Genomic DNA, 26,077 nt, shown 5'->3' on the forward strand with positions numbered 1-26,077 from the left:
ATCATAATTAGGTGCATAAGAAAATATTTGTGGCTATGCTAAGCTGACATAATTTCCCAAGATTCACATTGATATGCTCTTCCTTCCTTCCATTATGTCGCATTTATGACCTTCTTATTTCGCAGGATCATCTCGTAATACACCCCCAAAACAAATGTTCTCTCCTTCAAAAAAAAAAAAAAAAAAAAATATTATCTCAATAGCCAAAAATGCTTTCTTTGTTTCCTGAGAAAAATATTTGTCGTTGGTTTGGGCAGACCGCCATATATAAACGCCTCCTCTCTGCCCTGCCCTCTGGAATTCCCACCCTCTCCCCCTCCCTCCTCTTCTTCTCCTCCTCCGTCTTCCTTCTCTCATCTCGCCGGCGGCCGTGTGCATCGTTGGGTGGTCTCGAAGCTTCATTCCGCGGCCAAGGCGCCGTTTCGGAACTCCTCTGCTTCGCCTCCCGGCGGCGAGCTGGCTATCGAGGATCACCGAAAGATCGGTGTTTTGCGGAGCAAACAGAAGAAAGTCATGGTAAAGGCGGCATCTTTACTGTGTTCTGATGCGGTCTTTCTCCTTCTTTCCCTTTCCTTTTTGCTGGATTCGGTGTTTTTGGTGTGCAGGTGAGCCCGATGTTTCAGCTGGGGAACGAGGACATGGGTCCGCCATGGCTGCGGCCGCTCCTGAAGGCGAGCTTCTTCCAATCCTGCGAGATCCATGGAGATTCCAGCAAGAGCGAGTGCAACCTGTACTGTTTGGACTGCATGGGCGACGCCCTCTGCTCTTATTGCCTCCCCGACCACAGCGATCACCACGTCGTTCAGGTCCGTCATCAGCTCTGCCCGCTCCTTTCTTTCTTTCTTTCCTCTGCAGCCAACGAATCAATTAGGAATTCTTGATTTGCAGATCCGGAGATCGTCGTACCACAATGTGATCAGGGTGTCGGAGGTGTCCAAGCTCATAGACATCTCCTGCATCCAGACGTACATCATCAACAGCGCCAAGATCGTCTTCCTCAACGAGAGGCCGCAGCCGCGACCCGGAAAGGGCGTCACCAACACCTGCGAGATCTGCTGCCGCACCCTCCTGGATTCCTTCCGCTTCTGTTCCATCGGCTGCAAGGTATTCCCTCGTTTCTCCACATCGTGCAGCATTCAGTATTGGATCATAAAGACGCCATCTTTATGCCGTGTTCTGCTCATCGCAGCTGAGGGGCCTGAGGACGGACCCGGAGCTCACCTTCAAGCTCCGCGCCAAGCCCAGCCGCGAGTTGGCGCATGGTTCCGACTCCGACGATGAGTTGCGGACCCCGAGGAAGGTGGCCAAGACCTCGAACGAAGGCAGCAGTAGCATTTCCTCGGGGACTCCTCCCACCATCAGCTACCGGACACACCCCCGGAAGGGTATACCACATCGATCTCCACTACAGTGACTCAGAAGAAAGGAGATGAAGCGAAGGTGAAGCTTCCAATGTTTGTAGAAGAAAGAAGAGGAGAAAGTGTAGATAATAATGTGAATAAATGTGGGGAGATGCCCACCACATACTGCACAAAGAACAGATACAAAGGAATATGAAAAGGAGAACAAAAGTTAATAGCTTCTCTTAGGGTATTTTAATTCATGGCGTACATAAGAGAGGGGGGGTGGGTGTGTACTTAACAGTTGGAATCTTCCGACATTAAGCTAATCCTTTGGTGCTTGGTATGATGAGTTGCCACTCGCATTCATTTTGGTTCTCGTGCATGCATTTGTGCTTGTGGCCTTTCCTCTTTGTTTTTTGGTGCATCGCATCTGTGGCATTTTGTTGTCTGTGTAAAGGATTTCTGATTGAATTTTCTCTTCTCTCTTCTTCTTTTTCTGGGGGTGTAAGTGAGCTATAGATGAGCTGCCAATTTATGTACCGTTTCAGCCTCCGATATGTATTGTTGGGGATGTGTATATATGATGGCGAGGAAGCTTTGGGTGTGTGGTATTTGGATAAGCTGGCGCTTGAAAGAGATCATTTGCATACATGTTTGGATGCGAGAGGAAGTGCTGAGCTTTTCACGTATAGACACTCACATAGAGTGGCTGTTAATGTTAATAGTTTCACGTATTGAAGGTTGGTTTGGTTGTTGGGAATGCAAGTATTCGTAGGAACAATTATCGTTGCAAGTATATTTAGTTTGTATCAGCCGGTTATTCACTGTGTCCATTCTGCTATCTCGTGATATTATTACTACCTCGGCATCGGAATTTCTTCACAAAGAGAGTTGCAGTGATCACCCGGGAAGTTGTAAGATAATGTATGGGAGCAGTGCCTACACAGTGAAAGATCGAGGAAGATGATAAAATAATTTTTTTTTTAAGTCGATGACCTGATGATAAGGAAATTGATGATCAAAACATCGGTGAATAACGATCCTAAGTACAACGATCTTAAGGTATACAATACAATAGAATAATATTGTCAAGTGAATGATTATTTACCAAAGCATATGTTTTCACCGAGTTGTAAGATAATGTATGTACCGGTGGGAAGGGGGGGGGGAGGCGACGGTGGGTTATGTGCTTACCAAAGTGCTGAAAGATCGAGGAAGATGATAGAATAATATTTTTTTTTAGGAAAAAAGGAAGTTTGTGACCTGATGATGGTATAATGATCTTAAGGTTACAAAATTCTTTGTCATGTAAGTTTTAGGTTGGGATGTCATGACGCCACGGTAAGACATATGGTTTTATCACCCAAAATAATGATAAGTGATAGAATATGAGATGTAATTAAGTATGTTTGAGATAGTGAACTTGATGGCTATTTATACATATTAGTAGAGATGATTTTCCTCAACTGCTCAGAGATTTCCTTATGTAATTGAGGAAATCTTATCTGCTATCATGCCCCCATAAGATTGAGCTTCTATCAAGGATACTAATCTTGGACCGATACAGTAAAAATAGTTTACGGACAAGAAGCTTTGTGAGTGAGTCTGCTAGTTGATCAACCGTATGTACGTGAGAAACATGAAGTTGATGTCTGACAACTTGATCTCGCACGAAGTGGAAGTCGATGACAATGTGTTTCAAGCGGGAGTGGAACACTGGATTAACACATAAGTAGGTAGCTCCAACATTATCACAATATATTGTAGAAGTAACGGTGGAGTTGATATTGAGTTCAGTAGCGGTGGTGGCAATGACACAGTATTCAGCTTCATGGGATTAGAATACTTGCCTTTAAGAATTATGACCCCAAATGGGAAGATTTGAGCAAAGAAAACCCAAAAGCCCCAAATTTCTCTTCTTCTCCTTCCCCCCCCTTTTTTTTTAGTGTAACATCCCTCATTTCTAAATTTTCGTATAAATTTTTAGTTGTAATGTAAGAATCTATTTTAAATTTGATAAAAGAGCCAAAGTATAAATCTGAGAACTTATTCTTAAGATTTAGGGATCTGTTCAAAGACAAAAAAAAAAAAGAAAATCTGAGGACCTATAGGTAAACCCTGAGGACCTAATCGTAAATATAATAATACAAAGACTAAACTGTAAAATACATAAAATTATAAATCCCACCGCTTAAGCCTCTCTGCCTTCATTCTGAAGGAACCAGAGAAGGCAGCTGCATGGAAGAACAGAGGAAGAGAGAAAGAAGAAGAAAAAAATAAAGGGGGAAGAAGAAGAAGAGAAATTTGGGGCTTTGGGGTTTTCTTTGCTCAAATGTTTCCATTTGGGATCATAATTCTCAAAGGCAAGTGTTCTAATCCCATCCTACAGAAATATTAGTCTCTATTCTCATATTAATTCTGAATAATCCGAAAGACTTCTGCTTAGAACCTGATATTTCTCTTGTTAGACACAAAACCATAGATCTGCAATTTTTCGATAAACTGACCCCTATAGATTTTTTCAACCATAATTTTTAGCACCAAACATGGATTTAGGATGACCTTATTCATTTGAAATTAGACTCTTATACCTTTCTTTTGATACTAATATTGAAAATTTTGGACATCGAATACTTACCCAAACTTCTGTTTCAAATGAGTCTATGGATGCTGCAAAATAGAGATCGAAATTTCTGACCTTTCGATACTAAAATGCCTATAAGTCCCTGTTAGAAATTTTAATTTGTACCAAACTGACTTCATTTAAAATTAGACTTGTAGATTTTTTTTCTGAAATATAGATTGAAAAAATTGGAATTCTACGAAACGGTGATTTTGTTTTTGACCTTTGGTTACTAAATCAATAGTAACTCCTTGTTGGAAACCTTGATTCGTACGAAACTTATTTCATCAGAAAATATCTTGATATATCTTTCGACAATAGCTTTCTTGAGGGTATTGGAGCATAATTGACAATCTGAAGTATTTGTTCAATGTGCCTCTCGAACTCTGTCAGAAATCGAGCTTTGGTCGATTTCACGTATTCTGTTTTCATTCGTTTGGAAATAGATTTCATTCAGTTTCCTTCACTCAATTAAGGTTTATATTAATGCTTGAATTCTAGTTTGCTCTTGTCTATAAGTTATTTACATTCTTGAAACATATTGTATAACGTTTATGCTATATCGTATTGACTCATATAGGCACATGTATACTCCATTGTTCTGCATTTGCTTTCGATATATGCCTATTCCAGTTTCATTCCTTTGGATATTGAATTTATCTAACCTTCTTATTTGAATTGAGCTATATATGATTGCTTGGAATCCATGTGTACTCTTGCTTTCATTTCCTGTCAAATCTGAATACATTTGTGAAAGATTATTACTTGCATCATATTGACTCATAAAGGCACATGTACGTTTTGTTATTTCACATGTGCTTCCGATGTGCTATTTATTGTTCATACTGCCCTTTTGTACTTAAGTGTTGTGAGATAATATAAACCTTTGCCAGAAATGGTAAAGGGAGTTATGCATAGAGCTTGTGAGGCTCTGCCGGCCCCCTCTGACTTCACTTATACGTGGGTGGATGGAGCTCCCAAACATGGGAGACTTCTGTCTGGTGGTCATTCAGAAATGGATGAATCATATTCTGTCTATGGTCCCACTACACCTTTTGTATGTTTGATATGATATCCAGAGCTTTGGTTATGTATTTCTGTATACGCTTTGGATAAGAAAGATATGAATGTAACGTCAAATACGACGTTTCAGCTTCTGTTTCATATAATTCTTTGATATGCTCCGAAATGTTCATACACCATTGATACGCTTTGAAATATTTCATATGCTATTGATATGTTCTGGAATATCCTATATTGCCATTGATATACTCATAAACCTTTCATACGTCATTGATAAGCTCCAAAACATTTTATTGGTTATTAATATGCTCCAATTACTCTATGCTCCATCGGTTATGAACCAAATATGTTTGATTAAAATGACATTTATGATTCTGTACCTAGTGAGATTACGTCTATGAATTCTTTATATTCTGCCTAGTATTTTAAAACCTTATTTATTTAAAAATTATCCTCTTTTGCCATGGATATATTAGTCACTTGCTGAGCTTTATATGCTCACTCTGTTGCTGTATAAATTTTTCAGGATAGCTTGTCGCTTGCTTAAATGTTAAAATTGGGCTGAGGCAATAGAAAGCTAGAAGATTTTAGGTAGATCTTTATTAGTATATATATTTTTATTGTATAAGCACACTCTGCATCTAATGAAATATTGACGGTGAATCTAAACTTGTGGGTTTTGTATAAGTTTTAAAAGACCTCTCATGTTTAGGATTCTAGTATGTCAAGTTTAATTCATGTAATGATATGAACATATGGTAAACGTTGGTTTGATGATTGTATAGACTCCCACACTTATGAATTTATGTTGTTGTTATTATTTTGGTGAGTTGGGTTCAGATTTTATGAATCATCGAGCGATGTGTTGTATGATTATAAATTGGACAGGTTTTATGGATCGTTAGATGTTTGAATATTTTTAGTATCCTCAAATGTTAGTTTGGATCCTGGATTATTATTGAATTATAATATTATCAATTTTGAGTTAGGTTCATACCTCCTAAATAAGAATTAAATTCAGGTGGGTGTGACATAACGTCAATCAGAAAAGGAAAATTGATTAAAGCAGGAGGAATCAGACGTTGGACCGGAGCGAACATGTCAGAAGATTGGACGTCGAGCCGAAGGAATAGTTAAAGTATTAGTAGAAGGCTTCGGGCCGTGAATTCAAGCATCGGGCCAAGCATGCTGATTGGGCAAAAGGCCACAAAAGAGGACGATGCGCCGAAGGATCGGACGAAGCACTAGATAAACCAATGACATGCCAAACAACAAGGATTCACTTGTAATCGATTGTATCTAGATTGAGTTAGTTTAGAGTCTAATTGAGTCGGTTTATAATGTAATTAAGCCAACTCAATTAGGGGCCAATTAGGCCCATGTTTGGAATGTGTTGGGCCAAGTGGAAGGCCCAAACAATGACTCAACAGGTGGAACCATCGTGGCATAGTCTCCAAGACTGTGTCAGGCAGTGGTACCGCCAGTCTGGGCAGTGGTACCGCCTAGTGGCAGGGTGTCAAGCGGTGGTACCGCCAGTCTGGGTGGTGGTACTTGTTGAATCTCATATTTTGATAATGAAGTCAATTGTAATTTGTTTGATCTAATCTATATGTTGATAAAAGTGTGCAGGATTAACTACGATAGCAGTGAGACATAAAGCAGGTGTTGTGCTAGAGTCAAGATCGAGATCTCGTTGAGAGTTCGAGAGTTTATCGAAAATCCGAACATTCGTCGGAAGTTCTACCGGAACCAACTGAGAAGTCCAGGAGCTTACCAAAGAATCTCATCGGAACTCACCAAGAAGATCATCATAAAGTCCGAGAGTCTGTTGGAACATTGCTGAGAGTTTATTGGATGCTCGCCGGAAGCTCGCTGGAAGAGCAATTGACGCGCCGAAACAAAAAGTGTTGTAATTATGTCTTAATTATTATAGTTAAAGCATAAATTAAATTAGGATTGGGAGGTAATTTCACTAACTTAATTAGAGGCCAACTAGGCCCTTAACAGGGTAGAATTGGGCCAAATTGAGCAACTAATTCAGCCCCTGAAAATATGGCCGGCGGTGGCACCGCCTGAAAAGCAGTGCCCCAGGATTTCTGGGTGGTGATACTACTGGCAGTTAATGCTGCTAGCAGTGGTACTGTTGGTAGTTAATGCTGCTAGCGGTGGTACCGCCCCTATCAGGCGGTGATACTACCAGAGCTCGGTCTTCGAGCTTTGTCAAGCGATGGTATCGCTTAGACTGGGCAGTGGTACTACCCAGACTATGTGGTGGTATTGCCTAGTGTCAAGTGTCAGGCGATGGTACCGCTAGTACCTCAAAATTCTGGGATGAGACACTTTTTGGCTCTAATTTTGAAGCCATTGGGGCCTATAAAAACCCCATCCTTTTCTGCATGAAAGGGCACGAAAGCTATTAGCATAATCTTGAGTTCTTGAGTCTTAAAGTGTTGTAAAAGTAAAGAGTTCTCCTCCTTCATCTCTCAGCCTTGTAACCATCCAAGAAAAAGGAGTGAGACTTATAAGAGTTGTCAACAAAAAGAGAAAGCACTATAAATGGTGGTTGGCCTTCACCTATTGAAGGAAGGCCTTTAGTGGACGTTGGTGACCTCGTCCGAGGAGGAATCCGAAAGTGGATATAGGTCACATTGACTGAACCACTCTAAATTTTGGTTTACTTTTCATTTGTACAATTTACATTACTGCAAATCTCCTTAGTATTCTCTTGCACTTTTATGAAAGCTTTCAAGTTCAAATTCTCTCCAAATCGGTTTTAATCGAAACGAACATTTTTCTGAAACTAAAAAAGTTTTCCGCTACACTAATTCAGCCCCCCTCTTAGTGCTGCTCTTATTCCTAACAATTGGTATCAGAGCAAGGTTCACTCTCATTTGGTTTTAAACCCAAGAGACATGACATTTGCCGGCAACCTAGAGGGCCATTCAATTACACGTTCGCCCATGTTCAATGAGACAGATTACATATATTAGAAGACTAGAATGAGGATCTTCCTAATTTCAATAGATTTTGAATTATGGAATATTATAGAAAATGGCTTTCAAAAGTCTTCTCTTCTAATAAATGATTGGAATGAGTTGGAGAAAAACACTTTCACTGTAAACGCAAAGGCTATAATTGCCTTATTTTGTGCCTTAGATAAAAACGAGTTTAATCGTGTATCTATTTGTGAAACTACTTTTGATATTTGGCACACACTCGAAGTGATTCACCAAGGTACTAGTAGAGTGAAGGAGTCAAAAATTAATCTTTTAGTGCATACTTATGAGTGGTTTCGAATTAAACCGAGTGAGACTATTTGAGACATGTACACCCGATTTACGGATGTCATTAATGGTCTAAAAGGACTTGGTAAAGGTTTCTCGGATTTTGAACTTGTTAATAAAATTTTAAGATTTCTTCCAAAGAGTTGGGACCCTAAAGTCATAGCCATTCAAGGGGCCAAAGACCTAAATAATTTTCCTCTCAAAGAACTAATTGGGTCACTAATGACCTATGAGATGACTTATAAAGCTCATGAAGAGCTTGAGGACACTCTTCCAAAGAATAGGAAGGATATTGCACTAAAATCCCAAGATATCCACTTGAAAGAAAACTCAAGTGATAAGGACCTTGATGAAGACTTGGCCTCTTAATAAGAAAATTCAAAAAATTCATAAAAAGAAATAAATTTAAAAATGACACTAAAAATAAATTTGAACCCAAGAAAGATCAAGTAATATGCTACGAATGCAAGAAGCCAAGACATTACAAGAGTAAATGTCCCCTAGCTAAGAAGAGGTAATCAAAGAAGAAGACTCTTAAAGCAACATGAGACGACTTAAGTGCATCCGAAGAAGAGGAGCCTACCATCACCGAGCAAGTTGCTCACTATGTACTAATAGCCATTAGAGATGAGGTAACAAGTTCATTTGATGCAAATTTATCCTTTGATAAACTATTAAATGCTTTTCATGATTTATTTGATGAATGCAAATCAATTAGTAAAAAATATAAATTATTAAAAAAGGAGCATGATTCTCTTATTAGTGATTACAATAGATTAAAAGTTGAGCACAATGATAGTTTAGCTCCATGTGTGAAATGTGATGAACTAGAAATACTTAAAAAGGAAAACTTACTACTCAAAGAAACCATAGAAAAATTTGAGGTTGGTAGCAAGTCCTTAAACATGATCCTTACCAACAAGGGTCATGTTCCTAGAAAAGACATAATCGGATTTGCAAGTAGCTCTCACTAAAATCCAACCACCTTTGTTAAAGGCCCTACTTTGCATATTTCATCCTGAAACAAATGCAACTTTTGTTGCAAATTTGGGCATGTAGCTTATCGTTATCTATTCAAGAAATGTAGTCCACATAAATTAATTTGGGTTCCTAAAAGAACCTCAAATTACTCAATGCAATATGATAAGCTTTATAGATCGATTTTTGAGGCACCCAAGGTCAAATGGATACCTAAAAATCATCATTTTTAGTAGAAAAATGTACCATCACAAGCTAGGAGCAAGAGATGGTACCTTGATAGTGGATGCTCAAGGCATATAAACGGAGATCCATCTCAATTCTCTAAGCTCACTAGCATAGACGAAGGATATGTCACCTTCAAAGACAATAACAATGGTAAAATCATTGGTAAAGGAACCATAGGTAACAAATTCAACTTCTTTATCGAAGATGTGTTATTGGTTGATGGCTTAAAGCATAATCTCTTAAGCATTAGTCAATTGTGTGATAAAGGATACATTATTAAATTTGAATCTAATGCTTGCATTATTGAAAAACAACAAAAAAACACATCTATGATTGCCTTAAAACAAAATAATGTATACATTATTGACATTAATGATCTATGTAATGAAATGTGCTTTTCAGTTTTGAATGATGATGCTTAGCTTTGGCATAGAAGATTAGGCCATGCTAGCATGAAACTAATCTCTCAAAGTTCATTTAAAGGACTTGTAAGAGGAATTTCTCATATTAAGTTTGTCAAAGATAATGTGTGTGATTCCATGTCAACTAGGAAAACAAATAAAAGGTAGCTTCAAACCAAGAACCAAATAAGCACCTCTAGACCTTTGCAATTGATCTATATAGACTTGTTCGGACCAATTGCTACATCAAGCCTAGGAGGTATCAAATACGTATTCATCATTGTGGATGATTTTAATAGATACACATGGGCTTCCTTTTTGGCACACAAAAGTGATTGCTTTATGTATTTATCTATGTTTTATAAACTAGTTCAAAATGAAAAAGGTTTTAAGATTTCATGATTTTCAAGAATTTTTTGAATCTAATGGATACAACCACAACTTCTCTACTCCAAGAAATCCTCAATAAAATGGTGTAGTAGAAAGAAAGAATAAAAACTTACAAGAAATGGCTAGAACCTTGTTAAATGAACATAGCCTACCCAAATATTTTTGGGCTGAAGCTGTAAATACAACATGCTATGTCATGAATAGGGTTCTAGTAAAACCATTACGTTCCAAAACTTCTTATGAGTTGTGGAACAACAAAAAACCCAATGTTTCATATTTTAAAGTTTTTGGATGTAAATGCTTTATATTGAATGAAAAAGATACCTTAGGAAAGTTTGATACAAAATCCGATGAAGGAATTTTTCTTGGTTATCCTTCCATTTCTAAAGCTTCTTGTATCTTTAACAAAAAAACTTTGGTTATAGAAGAGTCAATTCATGTGGTTTTTAATGAAGTTTTCGAAGTGAAAAATGATTTTAATGATGATCTTAATTTTGATACTTTGAATTCAAATGAATCTCCTTCTCCACCTAGCAACTTGGATGCATCTTCTTCCGAAACTTCCTTACCTAAGGAATAGAAGTATGTAGATACTCATCCTAAGGAGCTAATCATAGGAGACACATCTAAAGGGGTTCAAACTCGTTCCTCTCTTAAGAATTTTTGTGCAAACACCACTTTTCTCTCCCAAATTGAACCTAAATGCATTAACGAGGCCTTGAAAGATAATTCATGAGTCATCGCAATGTAAGATGAGTTAAATCAATTTGAGAGAAATGAGGTATGAAAATTTGTTCCGAGGCTAAATGACCATTTAGTTATTGGTACTAAATGGATCTTTAGAAACAAGCAAGATGAACTTGGTATTATGGTTAGAAACAAGGCTACATTAGTGGCCAAAGATTTCAACCAAGAAGAAAGGATCGATTATAAAGAGACCTTCGCTCCTGTGACACGATTAGAAGCCATAAGGATGCTATGCTAGTAGTAATAATTTTAAGTTATTTTAAATGGATGTTAAAAGTACTTTTTTTAATGGCTTTATTTCCGAAGAAGTTTATGTTGAACAACCTCCCGGATTTGTGAATGATAATCTTCCTAAACATGTGTTTAAATTAACTAAAGCTCTCTATGGTTTAAAACAAGTCCCACGGGCTGGGTATGAGAGACTTAGCTCATTTCTAATTCATAATAATTTCTCTAAAGGCAAGGTCGATACTACATTGTTTATCAAAAATTTTAAAAATAATTTTTTTATTGTTCAAATTTATGTTGATGATATTATTTTCGGTTCCACGAATTAATCTCTATGTGAATCATTTGCTAAAAGTATGAGTCTTGAATTTAAAATGAGTTTGATAGGGGAATTAACTTTTTTTTTAGGCTTACAAATCGAACAACTAAGTAATGGTATATTTCTTAGTCAAACAAAATATGATTTAGATTTGCTAAAAAGATTTAATATGGATAGCTCAAAGGCTATCAATACTCCCATGTGTACCTCCACTAAGTTAGACATTGATGAAAGTAGTGAAAGCTTTGATCAAAAAGCTTATAGGAGTATGATAGAAAATTTACTATATCTTACCGCAACTAGACCGGATATCATGTTTAGTATAGGACTTTGTGCTAGGTTTCAATCTAATCCTAAGATTTCTCAACTTAAAGCAGTTAAGAGAATTCTTAGATATCTTAAACGTACCACCAATCTAGGATTATGGTATCCAAAATCCGAGAACATTGAACTAATTGCTTATGCTGATGCGGATTTTACTGGATGTAGATTAGATAGAAAAAGCACATCCAGAATATGTCAAATTTTAGGACATGCACTTATTTCTTTGTCTTCCAAGAAACAAAACTCGGTTGCACTATCTACAACCGAAGCTGAGTACATTACAGCTAGTGCATGTTGTGCACAAGTTATGTGAATAAAAAATACTTTAGAGGATTATAAGATTCATCTTAAAAACATTCTCATAAAATGTGATAACACAAGTGCAATATGTTTAACAAAAAATCTCATTCAACACCCTATAACTAAACATATTGATATTAGGCATCACTTTATACGAGATCATGTTAATAATTATGATGTAATATTAGAGTTTATTATACGAAACATCAATTAGCTGATATTTTTACAAAGCCTCTAAGTGAAGAATAATTTGATTTTATTAGAAGAGAATTAGGAATATTAATTTGTCTGAATGCATGAATTTGTTAAATTTCAATTTCGAACTTTCTTGACTCTTTGGATCACTCACCTAAATCTTCTCCTCTTATGATACAAATTTTACATGATGATGTAAATATGGTTGTGTGCTTAATGACAATAAAATTTTTACTTTGATGTTGGAATTCTGTGCTTTGATGCTGAAAATTTCTATGATGTTGTCATCTCTTTAAATGATGAGCATGTTATCATATAATGATGTAATATCGTGTTTACTTTGATGCTGAAAATTTCTATGATGATTATGATCTCTATTTAATATTGAGAAGTTTTAATCATACATGATGCAATATCGGATTCTTAATTTTTGAGTGCTACAAGCACTAATGATATTATCTCATGCAAGTAGTGATGAAAGACTAACGAAACATTTTATAAATGCATGAAGCGTTTATATATATCTTGATGTTTGATACATGGAAGTCATTGACAAATGCATCTCTCATAGATTTCACTCTTATGAATTTTTAATAAGAAATGGATTTGATGTAATGCGCTTCTCACTATGAAGTTTTATTCGTGAATTACTCCTTCATGTGATACTCCTCTCCCATGAATTCTCCCTTATTCTTCTCATAAAAAATGAAGGAATTCCAATGGATATCTTAATCCTTGAAAGATGAATTTTCATGTATAATAATTATTTACAAGATTGGGGATTTGATTTCATATGGACATCTCGATCCTTTTCATAAATCCCTTATCTTTGTCAAAATGAAAGCATGTTTTAATGAAAGCTTATTTATCGTTTTTGACTTGATTCAAATTATTTCACAAATTTAGTTCCTAATGGATTCCCTCCTTACCTTCTTTCCTCTTCTTCATGCAAAATTACGATGACAAAGGGGGAGAAGTTGATGAAATCTATCGCTTTAATGTTGATAACATTTAATGATGAGAACTTTTGAGTGTGAAACTTGCTTGAATTTTTTTACCACACTTGCATTGTTGAATTGTTCTCCTTTTTGTTAATGACAAAGGGGGAGAAATAATACCAAAATATAGTAAATTGAAGACAAATGTATGTAATATATTTCATCATATATACTTGAAATGTTTGCTTAATAAATTTCTTTCATTATGATAAGATATCTAGAGCTTAACTTGCTATTTTACAATGGATGTCTTGCCATAGAATGATGAATTGCTATCATTGTTATCTTTCATATTTGAAATATCATACTTGAAAATAGATGTCATGACTTGACATCATAATTGGCATCATATCTTGAGAATGTTAGATCATGATAGGAATCATGATATGCATGTTTCTAAGTCTAATGAACTTATCTTATCAGTTTGTTTCTTGAATTCAAAGCCTTTGAATTCAAGAATGCCTTTTCTCAAGTATAGCATATAGATAGGGAGAGTTAAGATTAACTCCGTCATCAATTGATTATCATCATAAAAAAGAGGGAGATTGTTGAATCTCGGATTTTAATGATGAAGTCAATTGTAATTTGTTTGATCTAATCTATATATTGAGAAAAGTATGTAGGATTAACTATGATAACAGTAAGACATAAAGCTAATGTTGTGCTGGAGTCAAGATCGAGAACTCATTGGGAGTTCGAGAGTTTGTTGGAAGTCCGGACATTCATCGAAAGTTCTACCGGAACCAACTGAGAAGTCCAAGAGCTTGTCAAAGAAGCTTGTCGAAACTCGCTAAAAAGATCGTTGTAAAGTCCAAGAGCTTACTAGGAGTCCACCGGAACATTCGCTAGAAGTACGTCGGAAGAGCAATTGACGCATCGGAATAAGAAGTGTTGTAATTATGTCTTAATTATTATATTTAGAGCATAAATTAAGTTAGGATTGGGAGGTAATCCCACTAACTTAATTAGGGGCCAACTGGGCCCTTAATAATGCTGAATTGGGCCAAATTAAGTGGCCAATTTAGCCCTTGAAAACATGGCTGGCGATGGCAACGCCTGAAAAGCAATGCCCTAGGATTTCTGGGCGATGGTACCGCCCAGACTGGGAGGTGGTACCACTAGCAGTTAATACTGCCAATAGTGGTATCGCCCTTATCAGGCGGTGGTACTACCAGAGCTCGGTCTCCGAGCTCTGTTAGGTAGTGGTACCGCCTAGACTAAGCGATGGTACCGCCTAGTGTCAGGTGTCAGGCGGTGGTACTGCTAGTACCTCAAAAATCCATGATGAGACATAATTTTTTGCTCTAATTTTGAAGCCATTGGGGCCAATAAAGACCCCACCCTTTTTTGCATGAAAGGACATGAAAGCTATTAGCATAATCTTGAGTTCTTGAGCCTTAAAGTGTTGTAAAAGTAAAGAGTTCTCCTCCTTCATCTCTTAGCCTTCTAACCATCCAAGAAAGTAGAGTGAGACTTGTAAGGGTTATCTCTTAAACCCGGCAAAAGGAGAAAGCACTGTAAAAGGTGGTTGGACTTTGCCTATTGAAGGAAGGTCTTTAGTGGACGCCGATGACCTTATCGGAGGAGGAATCCGAAAGTGGATGTAGGTCACATTGACCGAACCACTCTAAATTCTGATTTTCTTATCATTTGTGTAATTTACATTACTGCAAATCTCCTTAATCTTCTCTTGCACTTTTACGAAAGCTTTCAAGTTCAAATTAACTCTGAATTAATTTTAATTAAAATGAATATTTTTTTAAAATCGGGAAAGTTTTCTTCTGCACTAATTCACCACCCCTCTTAGTGCTATTGAATCTTGGATTTTGATGATAAAATCAATTGGTAAATTATTTGATCTAATCCATGTGTTGAGATAAGTGTGTAGGATTAACTATGATAGTAGTAAGGCATAAAGCAGATGATGGGTCGGAGTCGACAACTTGGACAATATACCGGGAGCTCACCGAGAGTTCATAGTGAGATCACCGGAAGCACATTGGAAGACTTACTGAAAGCTCGTTGGGAGATCACTAAAAGCATGTTGAAAGACTAGCCGAGAGTTGATCAGGAGTTCGCCGGAAGCTCACCAGAAGACTTGTCGAAAAGTTCATCGTAAGATCATTGAGTGAAAAATCGATGTACCGGACCATGCTTGCCTTAATCGTAGTTAGAATGATAATTAGAGTTGATTTGGGAGGTAATCCCATCAACTCTGTTAGGGGCCAACTGGGCTCGGAGTTGGGCTGGTTTAGGCCGGAGTTAATTCCCAACCAAGATGTTGAATTCCTGGTCGGTGATGGCACTGCTTGGAAAGTAGCACCCCAAGTGGCCTGGGTGGTGGTACCCGCAAGCAGTTATTACTGCCAACGATGGTACTGCCCTTGTCAGGCAGTGGTACCACCCTTGTCAGGCGGTGGTACCGCTAGAGCTCGGTCTTCGAGCTCTATCAAGTGGTGGTACCGCCTAGATTGAGCGGTAGTACCGCCCAATTTCAAGTGTCAGGCGGGAATATTTTAAGAAACCGAAGAATTTTTCGCTGCACTAATTCAACCCCCCCCCCTCCTCCTAGTGCCGCTCTTGATCCTAACAATTGGTATCAAAGCAAGGTTCACTCTCGTTTGGGTTAAAACCCAAGAGAGATGGCATTTGTCGGTAACCAAGAGGATCATTCAATTACATGTCCGCCCATGTTCAATGGGACGAATTATACATATTGGAAGACTAGAATGAAGATCTTCCTAATTTCAATGGATTTTGAGCTATGGAACGTTGTCGAAAATAGTTTTCAAAAGTCTTCTCTTTCAATAAACGATTGGAATGAGTTAGAGAAGAAGACTTTCACTTTAAATGCCAAGGCTATGAATGTCTTGTTTTGTGCATTAAATAAAAACGAGTTTAATCGAGTGTCAATTTGTAAAATAGCTTTTGATGTTTGGCACAAACTCGAAGTAACTCGTGAAGGCACTAGTAGAGTGAAGGAGTAAAAAATTAATCTTTTAATGCACACTTATGAGTTGTTTCGGATGAAACCGAGTGAGACCATTGGAGACATGTACACCTGATTTACGTATGTCATCAATGGTCTAAAAGGACTTGGCAAAAGTTTTTCAGATTTTAAACTTGTTAATAAAATTTTAAGATCCCTTCCAAAGAGTTGGGACCCTAAAGTAACAAACATTCAAGAGGCCAAAGATCTAAATAATTTTCCTCTCGAAGAACTAATTAGGTCACTAATGACCTATGAAATGACTTGTAAAGCTCATGAAGAGCTTGAGGACACACTTCCAAAGAATAGGAAGTATATAACACTAAGAACCCAAGAAGACCACTTAAAAGAAAACTCAAGTGATGAGGACCTTGATAAAGATTTGGCACTCTTAACAAGAAAATTCAAAAAATTTATAAAAAGAAATAAATTTAAAAATGATACTAAAAAAAATTTAAACCCAAGGAAGATAAAGTAATATGCTACGAATGCAAGAAGCCGGGACATTACAAGAGTGAATGCCCTCAAGCCAAGAAGAGGCAACTGAAGAAGAAGGCTCTCAAAGCAACATGGGATGACTTAAGTGCATCCTAAGAAGAGGAGCCTACCATCACTGAGTAAGTTGCTCACTATACACTAATGGACATTGGAGATGAGGTAACAAGTTCATTTGATGCAAATTTATCCTTTGATGAACTATTAAATACTTTTCATGATTTATTTGATGAATGTAAATCAATTAGTAAAAAATATAAATTATTAAAAAAGGAGCATACTTCTCTTGTTAGTGATTTCGATAGATTAAAGGTTGAGCATAATAGTAGTTTAACTCTTTGTACGAAATGTGATGAACTAGAAATACCTAAAAAGGAAAACTTGCTACTCAAAGAAACCTTAGAAAAATTTGAGGTTGGTAGCAAGTCTTTGAATATAATCCTTGTCAATAAAGGTCAAATTCTTAGGAGAAGTGGAATCGGATTTGTGAGTAGCTCTCACCAAAATCCAACTACCTTTGTTAAAGGCCCGACCTTACATGTCTCACCTCACACCAAATGCAACTTTTGTTACAAACTCGGAAATATTGCCTATAAATGTCCACTTAAAAGATGTAGTCCACATAGATTGATTTGAGTTTCTAGAAGAACCTCAAATGACTCAATGCAATATGATAAGATATGTAGATCGATTTTTGAGACATCCAAGGTCAAATGGGTTCCTAAAAATCATCCTTTTTTGTAAAAAAAAGTATCATCACAAGCTAGGAGCAAGAGATGATACCTTGATAGTGGATGCTTATGGCATATGACAGGAGATCCATCTCAATTCTCTAATAAGCAAAACGATTCTGTATCAAGTCACACATGCCATTACTCACGTGATTGGCTTGCTGGGCACCTATGACTAGCACTTCCACTATCGGTCTTCCTTCAATGGGTGAAGAACAACTACCCTCTTACAACTCTTTCTCCTTTTCACAGGTTTAGGAGACAACCCTTACAAGCCTCACACCTCTTTTGAATGATCTCAAAACTAGAAAGGGAGGAAGAGGACACTTAGCAATTTTACAACCCAAAATAACAACCCCTTTCTGCTCTAATTAGTGCTTCTCCATTCGGGAATAGCTGGGGTATTTATAAACCCAAAATGGCTTCAAAAATAGAGCTAAAAAAAGGTCTCATCTCGGTTTTCTAAAGTACTGGTGGTACCATCGCCTACAGCACTGATACTAGGTGGTACCACTGCATAACACAATCTGGGAGATTGTGTTTGGGCGGTACCACCGTCCAGACTGACGGTACCACCACTTGACACTGTGGTAGTACCATTGCCCAGTCCGGCGGTACTACCACCACTTGACACTAGGAGATCGAGCCCCTAGTGGTGCCCCCAACTGACCCAACTTTTCGATAACTAAATGGGTCTTTCTATTGGCCCAAAATAGCCCCAACATAGGCTCAATTGGCCCCTAATTGAGTTGAGTTAATTATATTCTAAACCAACCTAATTACAAATAAAACTACTTTGATATAGATAATTATTATAAAGCATTAATCACATGTTGTCTGTATGTCATTGGTTCATCTACGCTTCGTCCAATCCTTTGGCACATCATCCTCTTTGGTGGCCTTTTGCCCAATCAATATGTTGACCTCCGCAACTCTGATCTCCTTGGTATAATATCCCCTCTTCTAAGCTCGATGCCTGAACTTATAGCATGAAGCCTTCTGCTGACACGTCGACCGATCCTCCGGCTCGATGTCCAATCTTTTAACATATGTTCCATTCTTGCCCACAATTGATTCTTCCTACTCAATTGTCTCACCTTGATCGAAGCTAGTCCTACAACACTGAAAACACAGATTAGATCATTAACTATATCAATTGGTTTTATCATCAATATATGAGATTCAACACTCCATTCAGGGTGTATAGATACCCCGAATTTGACTTGCTATCATTGACATTGGATTGGAAACTCGAGTCTGTATAGCCTTCAATCCTGAGGCTACTATCTCTATATACCAATAAAAGATCCTTAATCCTTTTCAAGTACTTAATGATACACTTTATTGCTTTCTAGTTCTCCAAGCCTGGATCCGCTTGATACCTACTCGTGCCACTTAGAGCAAGCGCAATATCAGGCCTTGGTACATAGCATGGCATACACAATAGACCCTATCACTGAGGCATAAGATATCCTATCCATGTTCCCCATTTCTTTAGGAGTCTTTGGCGACATACTCCTTGAAAGTGATATCCCATGTCTCATCGGTATGAGACCTCTCTTAGAATTTTTTATACCAAATCTTTTGATAATGGTGTCTATATACATGAACTAGGACAAGCCAAGCATCATCTTGAATATATCTCTATAGATCCAAAGATGATGCTTGGCTTGTCTCTGAAACCTGTGAAAAGGAGAAAGAGTTGTAAGAGGGTAGTTGTTCTTCACCCATTGAAGGAAGACCGATAGTGGAAGTGTTAGTCATAGGTGCCCAGCAAGCCAATCACGTGAGTGATGGCACGTGTGACTTGATACAGAATCTTTTTGCTTATTATATTTTGGCATATATCACTTTATAACTATTACATATATATATATATATATATATATATATATATATATATATATATATATATATATATATATATATATATATATATATATATATATATATATATATATATATATATATATATATATATATATATATATATATATATATATATATATATATATATATATATATATATATATATATATATATATATATATATATATATATATATAGTGATGTCCTTGGATTTGTGCAATGAGAATCGGATCGTGATGAGATCACGAAAATGAGATCGATTCACCTTTAAACACATATCCTAAATAATCCCGGTCATAGGTTACTCGAGAGGGACATCGTGATAACCGGATAGACTAATGTGCTATATACTCGTCCATATGATGGATGCAGCTGGTCTCATAGCTGCTCGTGTAGGGACACTAGGGATGCAGTACAAGTGCTTATTGGAGAATGAGTTCATTGATTGATCCGCTTACGGAATGTTGGATGGTTGATGATGCCTTATTGTCAGACAATGATTCCCTAGTTCGAGTGGTATATCTGGTCCTTAGACATGAGAAACCAAGGATGTCTTGTATGAGTGCTTCACTCTTTGATACCAAACTTATAGGTTTGGCTGTCCCAGATCTAGTACAACTGGTCATTGGGAGTGGTAGTTTACCTTACGAGGGCTATTGAGTGTCGATAGAGGATCATCCACTCTCGGCGTCATGAGAGGAATATCCCATGTGTTCTTGCTCAGACAAATCCCTGGCTAGGGTCATTCAGGTTGAGAGAGAAAGAGTTCTCCGGGAGGATCCGATTAGAGTGAGACTCGAGTAGAAACCGTATGGGTCTGACAGCACCATGCTCGATATACGGTCTCTGGGATATTAGATGGATGAGGGACTATAGGTACACGGTAACTAAGGACAGACAGGTCCAATAGATTGTATTCCTCTGTATCATCTGGGGACTATGGCGTAGTGGCCTAGTACGTCCGTAGTCGATGAGTCAAGTGAATTATTACAGAGATAATAATTCACTGAGTTAGAAGGAGTTCTGACAGGTATGACTCACGGCCAGCTCAATATTGAGTCTAAAGGGTCACATACATATGGTAGGCATTGGGATGAGTAGAGGTTCGGATATGAGATATCCGACGGAGCCCTTGTCTTATTGGATATCCAATAAGCCCCTGAATTATTGGATCCCATGGACGAGATCCAATAAGAGCCCATGAGAGATTATTGGATAGAGATCCACTAATCTAAAAGGCTTAGGTTATTGGATGCAGATCCAATACCCACTAGGCGAGGATCCATTAAGGTTTGTCAAGGGACCTCTATAAATAGGAGGGATTCAGAGCCTCATAAGCTAGAGCCTTTGCTTACCTCTCCTATTTTCCTTCCTCTCTCCACCTCAGAGCAGGCCAGGAGTTTTGAGGAGCGTCGTCGCAACCCTGTTATGTGGATCACCGCTAGAGAGGAGGATGCTTGACCTCCTTCACCCTTTCCTAAGGATTTGCAAGGAAACAGGGATATACGATCTCCCTAGGTAACATAATCTACTCTATGCGCAGTTTTTCAGTTTCGCGAATTTTGTGCACCAATCTTCGCACGACGATGAACATCTCTTTAGGAATCAGGGATTTTATTTTCTTGTCCTTCTGTTGCACATGTGATGTCGCCCCTAAAGATTTTCCCAATAGTGGTATCAGAGTCAGGTTGTTCGTGAGATAAATTGGTTTTAAACTGCGTGTGTTGTGTTTTGGAGAAGCTTTTGACGTAAAAATCATTGACGCAAAAGTGGAAAAGGGCAGCAACTGTTGCTACCCTCGCTGCCGTCACAGATGGCATCACTGCCATCTACGTGCAAGCAGGCAGCCTGCAACAGCAGCCGCAAGGGCAACGGCGCTTGCGGTCGTTGCTCTTGCGTGGTGACGCGCCGCAGGGCAGCGTCGCTGCTCCCGCGGGCAAAAACCTAGTAGGAGCAGCCGCCCGGCGAGGCAGCACCGCCTGCGGGCGTTGCCTCGCAGGCAGAACCGCCCGCGGAGGGGACGACGCCTATAGGGGCGCCCGCCCGTGGGGGCACCCAACTACAGGGGCAACGTCGCTAGCGGGCGTGCCGCCTGCAGGCGAGGGTAGCGACCCCGCCCTCCGCCACATAGCCCGCCACCGGCAGGGTGGCGGAGGCGGCGGCAGCAGTAGTAGCAGGGGAGGATGAGGGCATTAGGGTTTTCTGGGCAAAAGATAGTTTTGCCCCTCGAAATTTGAGAAATTTTATTTTCTATCTTTTTGTCTAAATTAGGAAAATACCCCTAGGAATTAAGAAATTCCCTATATGTCCCTGATTTTATAAAATACTAAATAATTAAAAAGTTTAGTTGATTATTATTTTTATTATTATCTAGTAGTCCTATATGATGATGATTATTTATACATGTGATGTATGATGTGTGGACGGATGATCATGGACCGTGTGATGTGTGTACTTGTGATTATTATTATTGGGTCTGCGAGCCTCCATTATATTTCTCGTTTATTGTCGGGCCTACGTGCCTGTGATTAAGTTGTAATCACATGAGGAGGCGTAGCGGGAGCTTGGATACGATAGCGGGACCCACGAGACGGATGATTGCAATGCATGAGGATGCATCGAGATGTCAACGGAACCAACATGGATGAGATGGACGATCACAGGGCATGGAGATACACCGTTGCACACATAGATCTTGATGTAAGTGATTAGGCCTACTGGCTCGGGCCTAATCACATTAGGTTGTGGTCCATGATCATCTGGTGTGATTGCTTATACACATACTAGATATGTATATATATATTTGCATGCGATGTAGATATATATTAAATATGTATATGTGTGACATATCATATTAGGAGACCAAAACATAGAAACATCTCTCTCGATAATATTAAGTCGGTAAACGTGAGGCAATTAGATTGACCCACGTGGTCTTCCATCGTTATAAGTAGGAACCGATTCCCGGTGTAGGTTAAGTTGGTCGAGTCCCTCGAGACTCTCCTATAACGCGATTCGCTATCTTGCTTATGACATAGAGATGTCACCGGTGACCTAAGGACATGGTATGCTTGGTCGAGTCCCTCGAGGGTATATCATCAAATCAGACTCATCTTGTAATGAAGGTGTTGACTTAACTGAGCATCATGGTTGGTCGAGTCCCTCGAGACCATGATGATTCGGAGGCCGAACAGGACGGGAATCACAAGGAGTTGTGATCGGCAAGAGTTGCCTACCTTTTAGGCTTAGTGTGATTGGTCGAGTCCCTTGAGGTTACACTAAGACGTTGATTGGATCCTGATCCCCACTAGAAGTCTACCGGAGATTTCCGTTTCACGTGCTGAGGGTGTCACGTGACACGTTAGTAAAATAGTGGGCGTATATTAAGATAGAAATCCATATCTTGATAGTTTATTTCTTGTAAAATCTGCATGTTATTCATTTCTGCTGCATCTTTATTTTCAGAAAATATCGCTTTCAAATCCCTTACGTGGCATACTTGATGTCAACTGCCTCACTGTTCCAAATTATACGGATTGGCTCCGTAACTTGAGAATTGTTCTCACAGCGGAGAAAATCGTGTACATCCTTGATACAGTGATGCCTACGCCTGAAGAAAGGGCAAGCGAGGATAAGATCGCTCGCTACGTGAAGTACATTAATGACTCCACTCTTGCTCAGTGCTATATGTTAGGCTCTATAACTCCTGAGTTACAGAGACAACATGAAAAAATGGATGCTAGATCCATTCTCCTACATGTCCACAAATTATTTGAGGAATAGAGAAGGACTCAGCGATATGAGATATCCAAGAGCCTCTTCCACGCTAGGATGACTGAGGGGACACCAGTTCAGAACCATGTCCTAAAGATGATTGAGTGGATAGAGAAACTCACAGGTCTAGGAATAATCCTAGAGGATAACTTGTGTGTGGACATTATGCTTCAGTCCCTACCAGATTCCTTTTCACAGTTCATAATGAATTTTAATATGAACAAACTTGAGGTGACTCTCACAGAGCTCCTCAATATGTTGAGGGAGGTAGAGAGTACAATTAAGAAAGAGAAGCCAGTTCTCTACACTAGTGAGACCAGAAAGTAAAGGAAAGCAGAAAGGTCCCTTAAGAAGGGAAAGGGCAAGGGCAGACCAGGTAAAGCAAAAGTTGCTAAGAAAGACCCAGCAAAGGACAAAGGCCAGTGCTTCTACTGTGGTAAAGATGGGCACTAGAAGAGGAACTGCAAAGAGTATCTTGCAGAAAGGGCGAAACAAAAGCTTGATGAAGCTTCAGGTACATATCATGAATGTAAATGTGTCCAAGAGGAAACGAGAGGAGATGAACAGTGCATACCTGTGGCATTGTAGGCTAGGTCACATCTATGAAAGAATGATTCAAAAGTTGCTAAATGATGGATATCTAGATCCATTCGACTATGTGTCATATGCAACTTGCGAGCCTTGCCTTCATGGAAAACTGACCAACTCTCTATTTAGTGGAACTAGAGAGAGAGCCACTGAGTTGTTGGAACTCATACATAGTGATGTATGTGGACCCATGTCAACTCATGCCATTGGTGGTTACTCCTACTTCATTACCTTTACTGATGATTGTTGGGAAATCATTGGGGGGCGACATCATATGCGCAGCGGAAGAACAAGAAAACAAAAATCCCGATTCCCAAAAAGATGTTCGTCGTCGTGCGAAGATTGGTGCGCAAAAATCCGCAAAACACAAAACTGCGTATAGAGATTGTGTTACCTAGGGAGATCGTATATCCCTGTTTCCTTGCAGATCCTTAGGAGAGGGTGAAGGAGGTCAAGCGTCCTCCTCTCTAGCGGTGATCCACACAGCAGGGTTACGACGACGCTCCTCAAATCTCCAGGCCTACTCTGAGGTGGAGAGGGAGAGGAGAATAGGAAAGGCAAGCAAAGACTCTAGCCTATGAGGCTGTGAATCCCTCCTATTTATAGAGATCCCGTGTCAAACCCTAATGGGTCCTTCCCTAGTGGGTATTGGATCTGCATCCAATAAGACAAGGGCTCTGTCGAATATCTTATATCCGAACCTCTACTCATCGCAATGCCTACCATATGTGTGTGACCCTCTAGGCCCAATATCGAGCTGGCCGTGAGTCATACCTGTCAGAACTCCTTCTAACTCAGTGAATTATTATCTCTGTAATAATTCACTCGACTCATCGACTACGGACGTACTAGGCCACTACGCCGTAGTCCCCAGACGATACAGGGGAATCCAATCCATTGGACCTGTCTGTCCTCAGTTACCATGTACCTATAGTCCCTCATCCATCTAATATCCCAGAGACCGTATATCGAGCATGGTGTTGTCAGACCCATACGGTTTCTACTCGAGTCTCGCTCTAATCGGATTCTCCCGGAGAACTCTTTCTCTCTCAACCCGAATGACCCTGGCCAGGGATTTGTCTGAGCAAGAACACATAGGATATTCCTCTCATGACGCCGAGAGTGGATGATCCTCTATTGACACTCAATAGCCCTCGTAAGGTCGACTACCACTCCCAATGACCAGCTGTACTAGATCTGGGGACAGCCAAACCTATAAGTCTGGTATCAAAGAGTGGAGCACTCATACAGGACATCCTTGGTGTCTCAAGTCTAAGGACCAGATACACCACTAGGACTACGGAATCACTGTCTGACAATAAGGCATCATCAACCATCCAACATTCCGTAAGCGGATCAATCGGTGAACTCATTCTCCAATGAGCACCTGTACTGTATCCCTAGTGTCCCTACACGAGCAGCTATGAGACCAGCTGCATCCATCATATGGACGGGTATACAGCACACCAGTCTATCCGGTTATCACGATGTCCCTCTCGAGTAACCTATGACCGGGATTATTTAGGATATGTGTTTAAAGGTGAATCGATCTCATTATCGTGATCTCATCACGATCCGATTCCCATTGCACAAATCCAAGGACATCACAATATATATATATGCATTTATGCAATAGTTATAAAGTGATATACGCCAAAAGATAATAAGCAAAAAGATTATGTATCAAGTCACACGTGCCATCACTCACATGATTGGCTTGTTGGGGACCTATGACTAGCAATGATTTCTCAAGGTATGGATATGTGTACTTAATGAAGTACAAGTCCAAGGCCTTTGAGAAATTCAGAGAGTATAAGAATGAGGTGGAGAACCAGACTGGAAAGAGTATCAAAACTCTTCGATCAGATCGAGGAGGTTAGTACTTAAGTACAAAGTTTATTCACTTCCTCAAGGACCATGGGATATTATCCCAATGGATACCTCCTTATACACCTCAGCTCAATGGTGTCTTTGAAAGGAGAAATCGTACGCTATTAGATATGGTACGGTCCATGATGAGTTTCGCTGACCTACCTATCTCATTCTGGGGATATACCCTAGAAACCACAGCTTACCTTCTGAACAGAGTTCCAACTAAGTCGGTAGTGTCTACACCATATGAGATATGGAAAGGGAAGAAGCCTGATATTAAGGTTGTTAAGATTAGGGGCTGCCCTGCCCATGTTAAAAGACACAACCCTGATAAGTTAGAATCAAGGACAAAGCGGTGCAAATTTGTGGGATACCCCA

General features: G+C 39.0%; 1 protein-coding gene across 1 annotated transcript; it reads left to right on the plus strand.

Moving 5' to 3' along the window:
- The first annotated feature begins 337 nt into the window (after positions 1-337).
- LOC135639924 (protein RGF1 INDUCIBLE TRANSCRIPTION FACTOR 1-like) lies at positions 338-1,555 on the plus strand. The gene is made up of 4 exons (XM_065153945.1): positions 338-516; positions 606-806; positions 889-1,104; positions 1,190-1,555. Exons 1-4 carry the CDS (start codon positions 514-516, stop codon positions 1,412-1,414), a joined length of 645 nt encoding a protein of 214 aa, XP_065010017.1. The 5' UTR covers positions 338-513; the 3' UTR covers positions 1,415-1,555.
- The last annotated feature ends 24,522 nt before the right edge of the window (positions 1,556-26,077 follow it).

This window comes from Musa acuminata, chromosome BXJ3-6, assembly GCF_036884655.1.
Source record: "Musa acuminata AAA Group cultivar baxijiao chromosome BXJ3-6, Cavendish_Baxijiao_AAA, whole genome shotgun sequence".
Classification (NCBI taxonomy): domain Eukaryota; kingdom Viridiplantae; phylum Streptophyta; class Magnoliopsida; order Zingiberales; family Musaceae; genus Musa; species Musa acuminata.

Bases quoted from the DNA above. Each gene is read 5' to 3' on its own strand.
- LOC135639924 (XM_065153945.1), top strand. The intron at 807-888 runs GTCCGTCATCAG...CTTGATTTGCAG, and splicing joins GCGATCACCACGTCGTTCAG to ATCCGGAGATCGTCGTACCA. The intron at 1,105-1,189 runs GTATTCCCTCGT...TGCTCATCGCAG, and splicing joins TCTGTTCCATCGGCTGCAAG to CTGAGGGGCCTGAGGACGGA.